This window comes from Cylas formicarius, unplaced genomic scaffold (genome assembly GCF_029955315.1).
Source record: "Cylas formicarius isolate icCylForm1 unplaced genomic scaffold, icCylForm1.1 PGA_scaffold_10__41_contigs__length_53128322, whole genome shotgun sequence".
Lineage (NCBI taxonomy): Eukaryota > Metazoa > Arthropoda > Insecta > Coleoptera > Brentidae > Cylas > Cylas formicarius.
The window spans coordinates 37,368,996-37,384,522 of record NW_026844214.1 but is presented as its reverse complement, the minus strand read 5'-3'; the positions used below and the strand labels follow the sequence as shown (position 1 = coordinate 37,384,522).

Below are 15,527 nucleotides of genomic sequence, written 5' to 3'. Positions count from 1 at the left end.
AGAACTTAACGCTCAATTTTTGGAAAAATTTCCACATTAGGGGTTTTGTACCGAAATCGAAATCCAAATTTATAAAATAGCTAACATTTTTAGGCTTTGATATGATTAGCTCTTTTCAAATATTAAAATAAAATTACTCATAATCACAGAACAGGTTACAAATAAATTCTTGGAGACTAACTAATTCATGTATTTAAATAGTAAATGTGGAAAGCCATTTTTGACAAAAATAATTCAATTTTATTTTTATCAAACCAAACGCCATCTTTAATTTCCTTAACTGATGCTTGTCAAAGCCTCTTGATTGAATACCGTCTTAATAAGTGTAAATATGTCTAAAAAAAGTACTCATTATTTTAATACACATTAAATAATACATGTATATATATATATATATATATATATGATGACACTATATTCCGGGATATCATCCGTTCGCTCGTTGAACTCCGACTGGAATCCTGCATCCGACTGGAATCCTGCAAATCTTGCATCCGACTGGAATCCTGCAGACGTTTCGCCAAAATCTCACTTGGCATCTTCAATGCTCGCGTTCCGAAAACACTTCCGAAAACAGTGTTCGAAGTGTTTTCGGAACGCGAGCATTGAAGATGCCAAGTGAGATTTTGGCGAAACGTCTGCAGGATTCCAGTCGGATGCAAGATTTGCAGGATTCCAGTCGGATGCAGGATTCCAGTCGGAGTTCAACGAGCGAACGGATGATATCCCGGAATATAGTGTCATCACATTTTTCCATCCGTGAATCAATACGTGAGAATATATATATATATATATATATATATATATATATATATATATATATATATATATATATATATATATATATATATATATATATATATATATATATATATATGATGACACTATATTCCGGGATATCATCCGTTCGCTCGTTGAACTCCGACTGGAATCCTGCAAATCCTGCATCCGACTGGAATCCTGCAGACATTTCGCCAAAATCTCACTTGGCATCTTCAATGCTCGCGCTCCGAAAACACTTCGAACACTGTCGACTTCCAGTCGGAGTTCAACGAGCGAACGGATGATATCCCGGAATATAGTGTCATCACATTTTTCCATCCGTGAATCAATACGTGAGAATATATATATATATATATATATATATATATATATATATATATATATATATATATATATATATATATATATATATATATATACAGGGTTTTTCACTTAAAACTCCGCACGCCAATAAGTCCAAAACGAAAAGAAATATTTAATTTATGTAAAAAGTAGTCAAAGTGTGGGGTCAAGTAGATATTTCCTAAAGTTTAAAAAATTCGACGCCTGCAAAGAGCTGGGCGTCGCGACGCGTCGAAAAATTATTCGATTGCAGAGACTTTGGAAATACTACGCGCATACAAAAGTACATATTATTTAAAAACTTTTTTGTTATTTACTCAAACTTATTTACTTTACCCGTTTCTAAGTTATACCGATTTAAAGTAAACATTTCTTGATTAATAAAAAATGTGATTAACGCTTATTTTTACAAGTATGCCATGAATGTTAGTTACTATGGCAATCATTGTTATCGCAGTTGTTTTAAGTGCAATTACAAACGTAAGTTGTTATTGCTGTATCAACAAATTGTCACATTTTGTCACAAGAAATATCCAAATTTGTTCGGTTTAAAAAAAACTAAGAATTATTATGTGAAAATGGTGCAATTTAGCAATGAGGAAAAAGTAGACATGTTACTGGTATTTGGAGAATGCAGATGCAATTGTAGAGAAGCAAAAAGAGTTTACGCACGGCGTTATCCGCATAGAAGGGTCCCCGATGCAAAAACCTTTTCAAGTTTATATAAAAACTTAAGAGAATATGGCAGCTTCATAAAACCTAAAAGAGATAGGAACAGGACGGCTACAAATGATGAAAATACTGCTGCTGTAATTCAGCAGGTTGATAATAACCCCAAGATATCCCTATCAGAGATAAAAGAAAATACCGGTGTTACCATAAGTTCTTCGTGGAGAATTCTACATAGAAACTCTTTTCACCCGTACACAAGTAAACTAGTTCATAAACTAGAACCAGGCGATTATGCTAGAAGAATGTATTTCGTAGCACATTGTCCGATTTGTATAGCCAAGATGCACAACTGTCGTTTTTGGTCCGAAAACCATCCTCGTTGGATTACAGAAAGAGGTAACCAACTAATTTTTAGTATCAATGTTTGGTGCGGCATATAATATATAAATGGATTCCTTATTGGACCTTACTTTTACGAAGGAACTTTAAATGCAGATCGCTATTTAAGATTTCTTCAAACTACACTTCCGGAACTATTAGAAGAAGTGCCTCTTGACACTAGAATGAATATGTGGCTACAGCAGGATGGAGCGCCTTCACATAATGCCCAAATAGTAACGAGGTATTTGAACCGAGAATATCCCAATAGATGGTTTGGTACTAATGGACCGGTAAGGTGGCCGGCGAGGTCCCCGGACATTACACCACCAGATTATTTTCTTTGGGGCTACCTAAAAAACGTTATCTATGAAGAACCTATCGAAGATATGGCTGATCTCATTAACAAAATTAGTGCAGCGCGTGCCGCTATCACAAGAAGGACTCTCCTACAAGTGACCCAAGCTCATCTGTTAAAAGTTTTTGATAGTTGTGTTCGAGCAGATGGACATAATTTTGAATAAAATTTTTTAAATGTCTTATTATGTAGTTAATTGCAATAATAATTGTGGTTATTGACTTGTAGGTATTTTACTGTTTTCATTTATTTATCATGTTATCAGAACTAAATCGATAAAAAATAATAAATAAAATCATACTAAAATAGTTGAAATCTATTATTTGTAATTGCACTTAAAACAACTGCGATAACAATGGTTGCCATAGTAACTAACATTCATTCACTTGTAAAAATAAGCGTTAATCACATTTTTTATTAATCAAGAAATGTTTACTTTAAATCGGTATAACTTAGAAACGGGTAAAGTAAATAAGTTTGAGTAAATAACAAAAAAGTTTTTAAATAATATGTACTTTTGTATGCGCGTATTTCCAAAGTCTCTGCAATCGAATAATTTTTCGACGCGTCGCGACGCCCAGCTCTTTGCAGGCGTCGAATTTTTTAAACTTTAGGAAATATCTACTTGACCCCACACTTTGACTACTTTTTACATAAATTAAATATTTCTTTTCGTTTTGGACTTATATATATATATATATATATATATATATATATATATATATATATATATCCTGCAGACGTTTCGAGAGTGTTCGAAGTAAGGTAAGCTTAACCACATAGCCGGGAAATATAGATATTTATTTCTCAAAATATTCGAACACTTTCCTTGCAGAGATAGAAAAACACTATTAAATAAAAAAATTGTCTCGGCTTTAAAATAGTTTTCACTTTATGGTTAACATTAGAAATCCCGTTTAGCTAGTGACAGATATTACTTGAGTTTACTGGGACACCCTGTATATTTTGATTATAAAATTTGAATAGAGGGTATTTGTTTAATATAGTTTGTTATATAAACGTTGGGTTAAGAACCCGGTATATATCGCGCTTAAGATTTTCTTTAAATTTAGTTAAGAAAAATAAAAAAGGTTGTCTAATTCAATCTTCGCCGCTCGAAGTGTGTTTTTAGAATACTTCTAAACTAAACTAAACTTCCCTAATATTTTATTGTTCTATCTACGAGGCGTGTTTTTAAAGTATGTACCGTTTGGAAATAAAAAAGCAACAAGTAAATATTTTTCCAAAGTAATTTATTCACTTGAAAGACCATACTTTACTTTGCTACATAATTCCCATTAATATTAAGGCACTTATCGTATCGTGGGCCCAGCTTTTATTCCATTGTCAAAGAAGGTGGCCACCTGATTAAATAGCCACTGCATCGCCGTCGCTTTCAGTCCGTCAACATTGATATGGTGCTGCTCTGCCAGATGCTTCTTCAAGTGCAGGCGCTAAAGCGGGACTTTATTGTATTGTGGTTTAATTGTTCTAAGCAAAAGAAGTGATAAGGTCCTGGATTCGATTTGCAGTATGTGGACGGGCATTATCTGCATTGATCGCGGCACCGCGATGCAAAAAATCGACCAGCGACACACCTTTTCTGTCCCAAAACACAGTGCACATGACACACCACACACTTCGTTCCTGCATCGCTCGAAAAAACTCAATGCACTGGCTAATTGTTTGGTTTTGTGTTCCCTAGTCAACATTTTTGGCACCCATCGTGGACACAAATTCCGATAATTTAAACGTTCAGATACAATTTCATAAGGAGACAACAGGAAAATCTTCAGATTATGACGAAATCATGAATCGTTTGTTCTCTTTCACTTGATAGTCCACTTTTTGAATGAAGTAATCAGCAATGACTAAAGGTCCATTCGATCACTCATAATATTTTCACCATAATCATCACTGGTTTGAAACTTTTAGCACTGAGAAAACGTATTACAGCACGCACTTCTATGTAGCAGTTCTATATTTATAGCGCGATATCTCCTTAATGATTGGCAATTTATTTTAAACAAGGAATTGTTTTGAAAGGCCCTGTATAGGATGGTTCACGGTGGATGGCATGTTAGAGGTTAATGGTAAATCGTTACCGTTCTGAGAATATTGTCGATTACATTTTCAGCGATGCGACGTTACCGTTTCTTCAAAAAAATAGCATCAACCATGATATTTCAAATGGGACACCCTGTATGTTATTAGATTTTTCGTTTCGCCATCAATTTCTGGTTATTTTTTTATAATATATTTTATGCTTATATTCGTCTGGAGCTGAAATGTTGCCTATAGTTTTTTGTATACATGTTCACTCTAATAGTAACAATAGGCGCGGTCAAAATGTGCGATTATATAGGGTGTTTTTTTTCGATGTATAGAACTTTAAGTTGGCATTACTGTTCAAGATGGCGACCGATTTAACAGCTGTCAAGTGACAACGCTTCCCGATTTTCATAAGCGAATTTTGTTTAGCTTTGTTTAGTTTTGTTCTGGTTGAATGGCTATGTCAACAAACAAAACTGCCGCATTTGGAGCGAAGCTAATACTCAAGTATATGTCGAAACACCGTTACATCCAGAAAAACTGACTGTTTGGTGCGCTTTATGGGCTGGTGGAATCATTGGTCCGTACTTCTTCAAAAACGATGATGGCCAGAACGTTACAGTCAATGGTGATGGGTATAGAGCTATGATTACTAACTCTTTCATTCCTGAATTGAATAACCATGATGTCCAGGAGATGTGGTTTCAGCAAGACCCCGCAACATGTCACACAGCTCGTGCCACAATCGATTTATTGAAAGACACGTTTGGTGACCGCCTAATTTCACGTTTTGGACCTGTGAATTGGCCTCCAAGATTTTGTGATTTAACACCGCTAGACTACTTTCTATGGGGCTATGTAAAGTCATTGGTCTATGCGGATAAGCCACAAACGCTTGACCATTTGGAAGACAACATTCGATGTGTTATTGCCGATATACGGTCACAAATGTTGGAAAAAGTCATCGAAAATTGGACGTCCAGATTGGACTACATCCGCGCCAGCCGTGGCGGTCATATGCCAGAAATCATATTTAAAATGTAATGCCACAAGATTATCTTTCGGATAAATAAAATTCATGTCAATCGAATAATCCATCGTTGTTTTATTGCAACTTAAAGTTCTATACATCGAAAAAAACACCCCTTACGAGTAGAAACAAAAATAATGAAAATATCATGTTTTCAAATCGAGCACTCTATATTTTTTATCGACTACTCTGAAGGAAAATTAATTAATTATATTCCTGTACCTAAATATTTCAAAAATAAGAGTAAGTTTCTGTAAACATATTTTTAGATGCAAATTTATTTTTTTTTTAAAGGCAACATAATAGGAACTCTCTGAAACTAATAAAATCTTAACCGCTAAAAGCACAAAATCTAGAAATAAAAACATAAAATACAAGCTTAAGCATTTTGTAAATAAATGCTGAACATTTTAATACAAAAACGACATCATTAATACTGGTGTGTGGAAAAGTATTGCAACTTATAATAAACGAGTGTTTAATAAACGAGTGACTTAAATTTACCGAACGTGTTGCATACTATACGTTTTCTACGATCGTTAGTATTGGGATACATTTTCGCCAAACAACACGAATGCGTTCACCTACATGACCGTCAGAATTGACAAACGTTAAAATTCAAAGCGTGGGAAATATCTCAGAAAACATCCGATTGCTCCCAAACCCGTGCGTTCAAATCCCGTAAATGTCCACGGGAGTAGAAAAAACGTGCATTACCATTTCACCAGTGTTTCGTTTCGAGTTTCCCTTTTTTGTCCATGGTATCAAATAAAACAGTCTTTAAAATATCAGTCGGCTCTCAATTTTCATAATGAGTACAATGTTCACCTCAAGTGAGAATTGTATCGATTATTAAATGTTCGACAACTCGCACCATCAGAAAAAATATTTAAATATATAGAGCATTTATAATGGTCACCCTCCCACTCACAATAAAACCGGATTTCTAACGAATCTCGTCGTATCCACGTCGTAAAGTTAATTTAAAAATTTTCACTAAAGAGCAAAGGAAATTTATCTATCCGTACTGCAAAATGTAGAATATATATTGGATGATTCAAGTTCAGTGACTTATTAAAATTACTTTTTCTACTCCCGTCTGTAAAATACCTAATTACCAACCGATCTAGCGTGCGGGAAGTGTCACTTTACCACGGGAGCAATCGGATGTTTTCGGAGATATTTCCCATGTTTTGAATTATGACATTTGTCAATTCTGACGGTCATGTCAGTGAATGTATTCGAGTTGTTTTGCGAAAATGTAACCAAAAACTAACGGTCGTAGAAAAAGTATAGTATACAACATGTTCGGTAAACTTTTTAACTGACGTTTACCGCACTTGTTGCATAATATACTATTGTGAATTCGAGTCCCTCTTCTGGTTCTGGAGAACCACCAAAGGAAGTTTTCCCAAATCTTTTAAAAATATTTAGGGAAATTCCGCCTTGCGAAATCTCGCAGAAACTAATAGCAATGTTGGGATTTCGAATCCCAACTACTGTTAACATCTAGCGATCTCCTACGATTTTTGGTACAAAATTGATATTAATATTATCTTTAATATACTACTACCACTCTCAAATAGTCAATTATTCACCAACTCAGTGTGAGCAAAATGTCATTTTAAAATGTCATCTTTGGGCTACGGACGCCAGCCACTTCAGTCGTTTCCGGTATTTGACTCACTCACTCACTCACTGATTGTATTTTGCCTAATTTTTAATTTAAAACCATCAAATTTTCCGAACATCGTATATTATATTGACATTCCATTTGGGATTATAACATGTAGAGCTTTTACATGCATGCATTGTCTAATTTAAAATTAAAAAAAAAACGTCATATTCCAACGATACCATAAAATTTTATTTATTTTGGTTTTATTGTCCTGTTTGTACATATAAAAGTCGACCATCGTCCATCATTCAAAACAAACATTTCCAGGTCGTTAAGAGTTCTCCTCCCAACCTTGAGCGTTCTCCCAACCTGAGTTATCATAGCTATTGATGAAATTGAAAAAGTTTTGGAAGGGATTTCATTACTGTCCTTTTCGAAATAGACAACAACTAGACGCGATAAGATTGATTGGGATAAAGGAACAAAAAAGAAACTTGTTAGTAAATTATTGTTTCTAATATTAAACACTCCCTCGCCTATGAATCGATGAGAACTTCACTTATTAGAGAATGTTTTTAAAAATAATAACTTTTTAATTGTTTTAAATGTATATTGATGTAGGCATATAGTACCTGTGTGTATACCACGCAGACCCCTAGAGGTCTGTGATATATATTCCTACTTCCAAACTTTTAGTTATTTTTTATTTATTTTCTCATTTGAATTTTTCTTCCTTATTTCCTCACCGGTGGCTTTTCATATCATATGAATCAAACAATATATTTCTGTAAAAGTGTTTGCTTCAGTGAATAAGATGTTGAGCTTCATTATAATAAAATATACCACATTATGCTCCACTTGTTTTTAAACATTCTTCGACAACTGAAGCGCGTGAAATGTAGAAAAAATATAATAATAATAATAATAATAATAAAACGCACACTTAGTCGCTATATTTTCCACAATAGAAAACAAACTCCTCAATCAGTATGCATTTCGGTAAATTAGTTTTTGTCGATATCTATTATTAATCTACTAATGCAGATCACCCACTCCAAAGGTGCGAATTAGAAGATAACCAGTGACGTCAGCTCGAACGCATATTTTTTTAATGTCCAAATTGGGACGATTAAAATATTCGACAATATTTTGTGTTTCTCTATTCAATTGTATGTAGGTTTTAATCATATATGCGATACGTTAAATATATAAAAGGTGACGTTAATGAGTACGTAAATAATTTTTGCTGCAAGCACTGACCAAAATATTATAATTAAAAGACGCGCTGTTCTAGAGGGGTTTATAGCAAACCACAAGTGTTGTGGCGTCTCTACACGGAATTTCGTTTTAAACTGTTTTTCTTTCCACGTTTTTAATTAATGTGGTAATTAATTTTTTGATGCCGCTGTTAATATTTCTTTACAAATGACTCGTCCTTTGTTTACTTTAATCGTTGAATTTTGTCGTCCACTTATCCGCTGAATTGCTTTGCTCTTTTTGGAACAGATATAAATGGGTTTGCTTTTTTTACTTGCAGCTTCATAATAAGTGTGTATCCCAAGTGAAAGCAGAATGCGGCCTCGGGGAACACGCTGTCCACATTTTGCCACCCACCGCCATTTGTCCCATCGTTTTGGATCGCCAAAGATCGTTACAAAAACGTGGGTCCAGATACGGTCCGGATAACGTAAGTTTGCCAACTGCTCTCGTTTTATTGTAATTCGTATTACAAACTGCCGTACTCGAATATCGTACATTCTGTAAGTGGTAATAGTGGTATATTCATTTAATTAAAATTTTAATATTTGGTTGGTTTACGTTTTTACTGTTCTGCACAAATCGCCTCATGTCAAGTTGGGATCACAATGTCCATATCCCCATATCGTTCTACGAAGAATTACGTAATTGAGTAACATTTGTCCCTATTTAATAGCGATGGCAAGTCAAACAGGACCCGGCGTTTTAATGCATTGACGTTATGTTTATGTTAAGTTTTGTAGGCAATATGCAAACTAAAAGTTACTTAAAAAAAAACTTATTCTCTACTTAGCGCTGCCATAACTGCTTTGTTGTCTGACCTTTCAAGACTTACTTATCTCCTTCCTTTACCTTACTACTTAGTAACGTCTTCCTGTAAATGCACGACAAAATAGATCCGTATTACGCCCGATTCTATTTTTTAGCGGTGACATTTTTTGAATTGAATAGAAATAAAATCATAAGAAAATGACAAGCTTCGTCGAACATGATTAAAATTTTATTTGGTCCACACTTTACCGATTCACTGGTTTCGTCACTGACGTGTATACATGGTGTCTCAAGTATTAGATTTAAGTTTGAGCAATTTTGAAAAGTTTTAAGGTGCACCAAGTAAGCACACAAAAGGAAAAATTTGATGTTTTCTATTTCTATTAAGCATAGACATAAACACACAGACATTTAGATCTCGGTTTACGTTAAAAAGGTAGGTATATAAAAATATTACTTTAAGGCGTGATTTAAACAATTATCTCCATAACAATGATATTACTCTTAGAACCCGCGAATTTTCCCTCAAACATTCATATTTAAAAATGTTTTGTTGTCATTACGTACAGAAAATTTTATTAAAAAATCATGGCTGCCATATTTTTCATTAAGGCGGGTCATCTATTCATATTAGATTTCAAGAAGGAATTTTCTTCCTAACAATCCGACTTCCCTCCCACAAATGCACTAATTTGATTTAAATTTCCGAGAATTTTCAATTTTCAAATGCTTTAAATCCAATTGTAGATTGTCTGATTTCTTTCTTCTTTCAATACTTGCTTGGAATTGCAATTTTAATTAATAATATAATAATTATAAGTGTATTTTATGAATTGAAACGTAGAAGTTTGTTATCCAAGTCCAGTGTCCAAAGAAATCTTCTCCGGGAAAATCTAAAACTGTTAATGGGTCAATATTCTTTCGCAAGTACGTGCTAATTTCATGCGGCCGTGCAGAGGATTTTCTCTTAAACGACAATCAAGTTTCTAGCCTCGCAAAGTTCGAGCTGCGGCGTTAAGCCTTGTTGTTTCCATAATGTGGCTGTTTTGATAGATTAAATGCAGGAAATAATATTTAAAACAATGAGCTATTGTTTTTATTATTTTTAAATATAGATATGCAGAATGCTTTCATAAATTGAAGCCAGGACGAACCAGGTGTCCTGTTGTGACCCGATACATGTATTGAAATTATAACCTCCTATGTACGGTTCCCCTTAGATTAGCAGATGCTTTGAATTTTATTGATGAAAAATAAATTAACGATTCTTTTCGGAGTCAAAATAAATAAGAAATAAAAGTTCAGATTTTCACGAAATCATATATTTTTACATGACAATTGTTTCAACAACACCGTGTCTTTTGATTTCGTGAAAATCTAAACTTTTAGTTCTTATTTATTTTGATAAATGGATTTTCATCAAGTAAAAGTCACCTAGTTCAATCTTTTCAGAGTTCCTTATCGCAGACGAAGCATCCAGCGATGTCGTTTCAGATCACCCCGTCCTCAACCTCTATACCTCTTTTAGTATTTATTAATCCGAAATCTGGTGGTCGGCAAGGTTACAAAATTTTGAGAAAATTTCAATACATCTTGAATCCCCGACAAGTGCATGTTCTCGGGAAAGGCTGTAACCCCATCCAAGGGTTTAGTATGTTTAAGGATGTACCAAGTTTCAAGGTCGTATGCTGTGGAGGTGATGGTACCGTTGGTTGGGTACTGGATTCGATGGGTACGCATCCATTATTGACGATCGGAAAGCACTGATGCATTTTTCATGGTTTTAGATAAAATTGATCTCGAATGTCAGCCGTCGGTAGCTGTCATTCCATTAGGTACCGGTAACGATCTAGCTCGATGTTTAAGATGGGGTGGTGGTTACGAGGGCGAATCTGTTCACAAATTGCTCCACAAAATCGCCAGAGCTTCTACCGTTATGATGGATAGGTGGTTGATAGAACTATCGGATACCGCACAACCAGATCCTACAGTTAAGATCGCGGACATGAGAATTCCTTACAATGTTATAAACAATTATTTTTCGATTGGCGTGGTGAGTATGTCAAATTATAGTGGACTGTAAAGGTACCTAGCCTATCTACCTACTAAGGTCAACCAGCCACTTGCTCTATTGTACACCCCTAGTAGTAGCCAGATACGTTTACTTAGCATAATCCAGTATATTTTACACATTAGCATTAGCATTATTTCCTCTATTGTCATTTTTCGTCATTTTTGTTTTTGAGGACAAAAAAGTGAGATTTTTTATTAACAATTCTTCAATTAAAACAAAATTTATTAGAAATTTATAAAATACAAAGTTTTTCTTCTAACTCGTTCATTTATTGAGATGTAATTTAGAAACACCTTTCAATTTTTAAGGTTAAGGTGAGTACCAAATGTCCTTTTTTAAAAATATTTTCAACTTCCTGTCACTTCCGGTTCAACGGGAAGAATCTGTCAACTTGCTTATTTCAATAGGAACACCCCGTATGTTATTACATTTTGAGATTCTGTGTAAAATTCTAAACATATTTTATCTATAATGTTTAACCGTTTTTTGAAATATTTGGCCTAGGAAAAAATTGCAGCTCTGACTTAACTTTGAACATGCATATTTTTGTATTTTCTGAAAATTTAATCCTCAAATTTGGCAAAATGTTCAAAAGTGAAGCTTAAGTTCACGTTTTTGTCAATGCCGTTATTTTAAATGGTGCACCCTGGAATTTTAAGTGTTTTCAAGTCAAGGATTTATTTCCCTATCAAATTTCATTAGAGTTCCTTATACCTATTCCGAACCATATTCGAAATAATTAGGTTTTTTGGTAGTGTCGTATATGTTCGGCGGAACATTTTCGTTCCACGTACTTGGAGAGAGAAATAAACCCTGAACTTGATAACACTTAAAGTTACAAGGTGGCGGGTTCCATTTGAAAAAAACGAAATTAAATAAATGTTTGCGGTCTAATTTTGTACCCCCTGTTTTAGACAATAAAAATGACAAAGAGGTCAACTTACAACTCTTTTTTAACATTCTACCAAATATCAAGATCGAATTTTCAAAAACTACAAAAATATGCATTTTTAAAGTTGCTTAAACTGGCGGCACATTTTTTTCTCAAGAATAATAATAATCAGATTGTTTACTCTCAACTGTTTTAGCAAGTACAGTAGCGCTTCGCGCAAATACTGGGCAGTAATTCGTTTGTTACTGTTACAGGACGCCGCTATTTGCAACAAATTCCACATAGAGCGCCTGAAAAATCCAGATCGTTTCAATAGTCGTATGAAAAACAAACTATGGTATGTTGAGTTTGCTACAACGGAAACATTGTTCGCGTCCTGTAAGAATTTACACGAAGCTGTAGAGATCGAGGTTAGCTATGCCTGATACAATAAACCCGTATCTGTTTAGTTTTTCTTTTAGTTTCTGTCTCCGTCGTTTAATTTATTATTCATAAAATTTAGTAAATTTTAATCTGTCAATTCAAGTATTCAACAGAAGCGTCGATCTACCGCCTTAGAATTATAAGAGTGTAATTAAATATTGACAATTTGACTCTCAGATGTCAATTACACTCATTTAATTTGTGATATTTTTAAAGTTTCACTTTCACTTTGATCCGAATAGGCAGTTGCCGTTAGGCCGGTTTCCGAATACTTTTTTATTACTCTCCTATAACTCTGGGGCGACTATACATGCAGTAATTCAATTTTCTTTTCTTTTTTATCGAAGCTTATTGTTTTCCCTTTTTTTCTATTATAAAAACCAATGCAATATTAATGTTAGAAGGTTGCGGTTTTCGCAATCTGGGTTTCCTGTTTCATGAAACCCACGATGCGATCGACCTTATTTTACAATATTATACATGAAAAAGAGTTGTTGAAACATTTTTTCATATATTACGAGCCCTAACAACTAATTGTTCGGACCATGTAAGAAATAATAAGAAAACATATTTATACTTATTTTAAATTGATTTTTTTTGCCTTTTCGATTGAAAAATGAAATCACGCACTTATTTTTATACCAGAAAATGCTATCGTAATAAATTATTTTTTTATTTCACATAAATTACATAACAAAATATCAAAAACATACCGAATTTGCTGACAAATAAATATTCGGACGCATTTAAATCTTTTACTTTAAATCGAACATCAATAAGAAGTAACATCGCCTTTCGCGGCAATAACAGCTTTTAAGCGTTTTGGCATAGAATCTACCAAATTCTTGCAATATTCGGGGGTGAAAGTGTTCCAAATTGCGGTGATTTTTGCCTTTAATGCTGGAACTGTACGCTGAGGATTATTACGCAAAGTCTTTTTCATCCGATGCCATAAAGTTTCAATAATATTCAATATATACTTGATGGCCACGATAAAACTTTCATATTATGGTCCTCAAACCACTTTTTTGTTTTTATCGCGGTATGGCAGGAAGCACCGTCTGGTTGAAATATAAAATTTTCATTTCCAAAAGTGCGCTCTATTGATGGAATCAAACTTCTTGATACAATTTGTTGGTATTATTCTGTGTTTACAGTACCATCAATGAACTCGTAGTTGCCAACCCTTTTACCACTCATACACCCTCATATAATAACACCCTGGGGTTACCGTGCGCTTTAGACAATCTTTATGAAAGGCTTCTCATTTTGTACGAATCACCCTTTTTCGAAAATCGCCTACACACACATCAAATTTTGATTCGCCGCTGAAGACAACATTGCTCCACGTTTCCGTTGTCCAGGATATTTTAGATTTTGCCCAATCCAAACGTTTTTTCTTCTGGAAAGACGTTAATAGTTTTTCCTTTGCCTTTAACAAAAGTAGATCATAGAATATTAATAATTTTTATAATGAAACAGGAAAAATTGTAAACTTACCTTATAAAAACTCAAACCAGACTTATGCATCCATTGTCTAGAACATTCCCTGGATTCATTTAAGTTTGCTTCGTGATTCCATTGGGCTACCAAAACTAACCAGAATACGACGATCTCTTTCAGTGATTTTACGGGATCGGCCTGAACTTTTACCACGAACGCTAACACTAGCTGTCTCTCCATAATTTTCTGTACTATCTCCGACTGTTCGCAATACTCAAGTCATTTGAAATTTTTTGCACTGATTTACCTCTGCAGTACTGAGATATGATAATTTCTCGCACTTTTTTGTTTGTTGCAACACCACGCGTCATTTTCTTATCAACTATTATACAAACTTGAAAGATACAACCCGAACTGACATCTTATTTATCTAAGCACACTACATTGTATCATCAATGCATGGGTAGCATTGATTTCTTGGTCAATAAACATTCGCGCCCGAATATTTATTTGTCAGCAAATTTGGTATGTTTCCGTTATTTTGCTATGTAATTCATGCGAAATAAAAAATAATTCAGAAAGTGCTATCGTAATGTGCGTAAATCGACAAAGCAAAAAAAAAATTAAATAGATATAAAAATGTCTTTTTTATCATTTTTAGTTGTTAGGGCTCGTAGTCTGTTCTCCACAAATATAAGATGCATCAGTTCATCAGTTTCTAATATAATTTGGTTATAAAAATTACTTAAAAGTTGAGTGATTTCTACTTGAACGTTCAATATTAATATTTCGATATAATTAACAAAATCATTTGTTCTTAGTGCCCTACCCATTTTACAAAAAAGGGCAAAATTGGGAAAACCACAGTTTTCTAACTCCAACTAAAAAATGGTATAGATAAAACAAAAGTCTCCACCCTCTCGCGGAAAACATAGTGAAACATTCTTAAATTTGTAATTTAAACATATATCCAAACATTTCCTAAAACATAACACGAGGTTTAAAATATCAAATATCTTCGGAAATGTTGCCGTGAAATAATAAAGAAAAAAAAACTGAATGGCACATTTCAAAAGAAATAAATCCAAAAACTCCATTGGTCAGCTACAACAAAATGCAGAAATGACATTCGGGACTAAATAACTAACTAACTAAATAACTCCACCACATAATTTACAGTGCGACGGAATGAGCCTGGACCTAGCGAATGGGCTTCCCCTTCAAGGTATAACTTTCCTTAACATCCCATACACCCATGGGGGATCGAATCTCTGGGGTGAACACTTATCAGGCTCGAGAAGAAGGAAAAAGAAGAAGCCAGAAAAAGAAATTAGTACGAGTAGCTTTAATTCGGTAGACCTCAGTGTGGCTGTGCAAGGTGTGTGATTAGTATTTTTGTAATAAATTTAAAGTGTCGTGATCCTTTTTATTACC

The 15,527-nt window shown here is 34.1% G+C and overlaps 1 protein-coding gene across 4 annotated transcripts in view; it reads left to right on the top strand.

Annotated features, from left to right (window-relative positions):
- Window positions 1-15,527, top strand: part of LOC132700179 (diacylglycerol kinase 1) — a 153,876-nt gene that overhangs the window by 131,636 nt on the left and 6,713 nt on the right. For 3 of the 4 annotated variants that reach the window (XM_060667369.1, XM_060667351.1, XM_060667360.1), the window contains exons 11-15: window positions 8,771-8,920; window positions 10,714-10,993; window positions 11,049-11,314; window positions 12,482-12,637; window positions 15,273-15,471. In XM_060667369.1, coding sequence (XP_060523352.1) covers window positions 8,771-8,920; window positions 10,714-10,993; window positions 11,049-11,314; window positions 12,482-12,637; window positions 15,273-15,471 — 1,051 coding nt within the window. Of the gene's footprint in view, window positions 1-8,770; window positions 8,921-10,713; window positions 10,994-11,048; window positions 11,315-12,481; window positions 12,638-15,272; window positions 15,472-15,527 lie in introns of those variants that run through there. The other variant, XM_060667378.1, reaches the window with a different exon arrangement.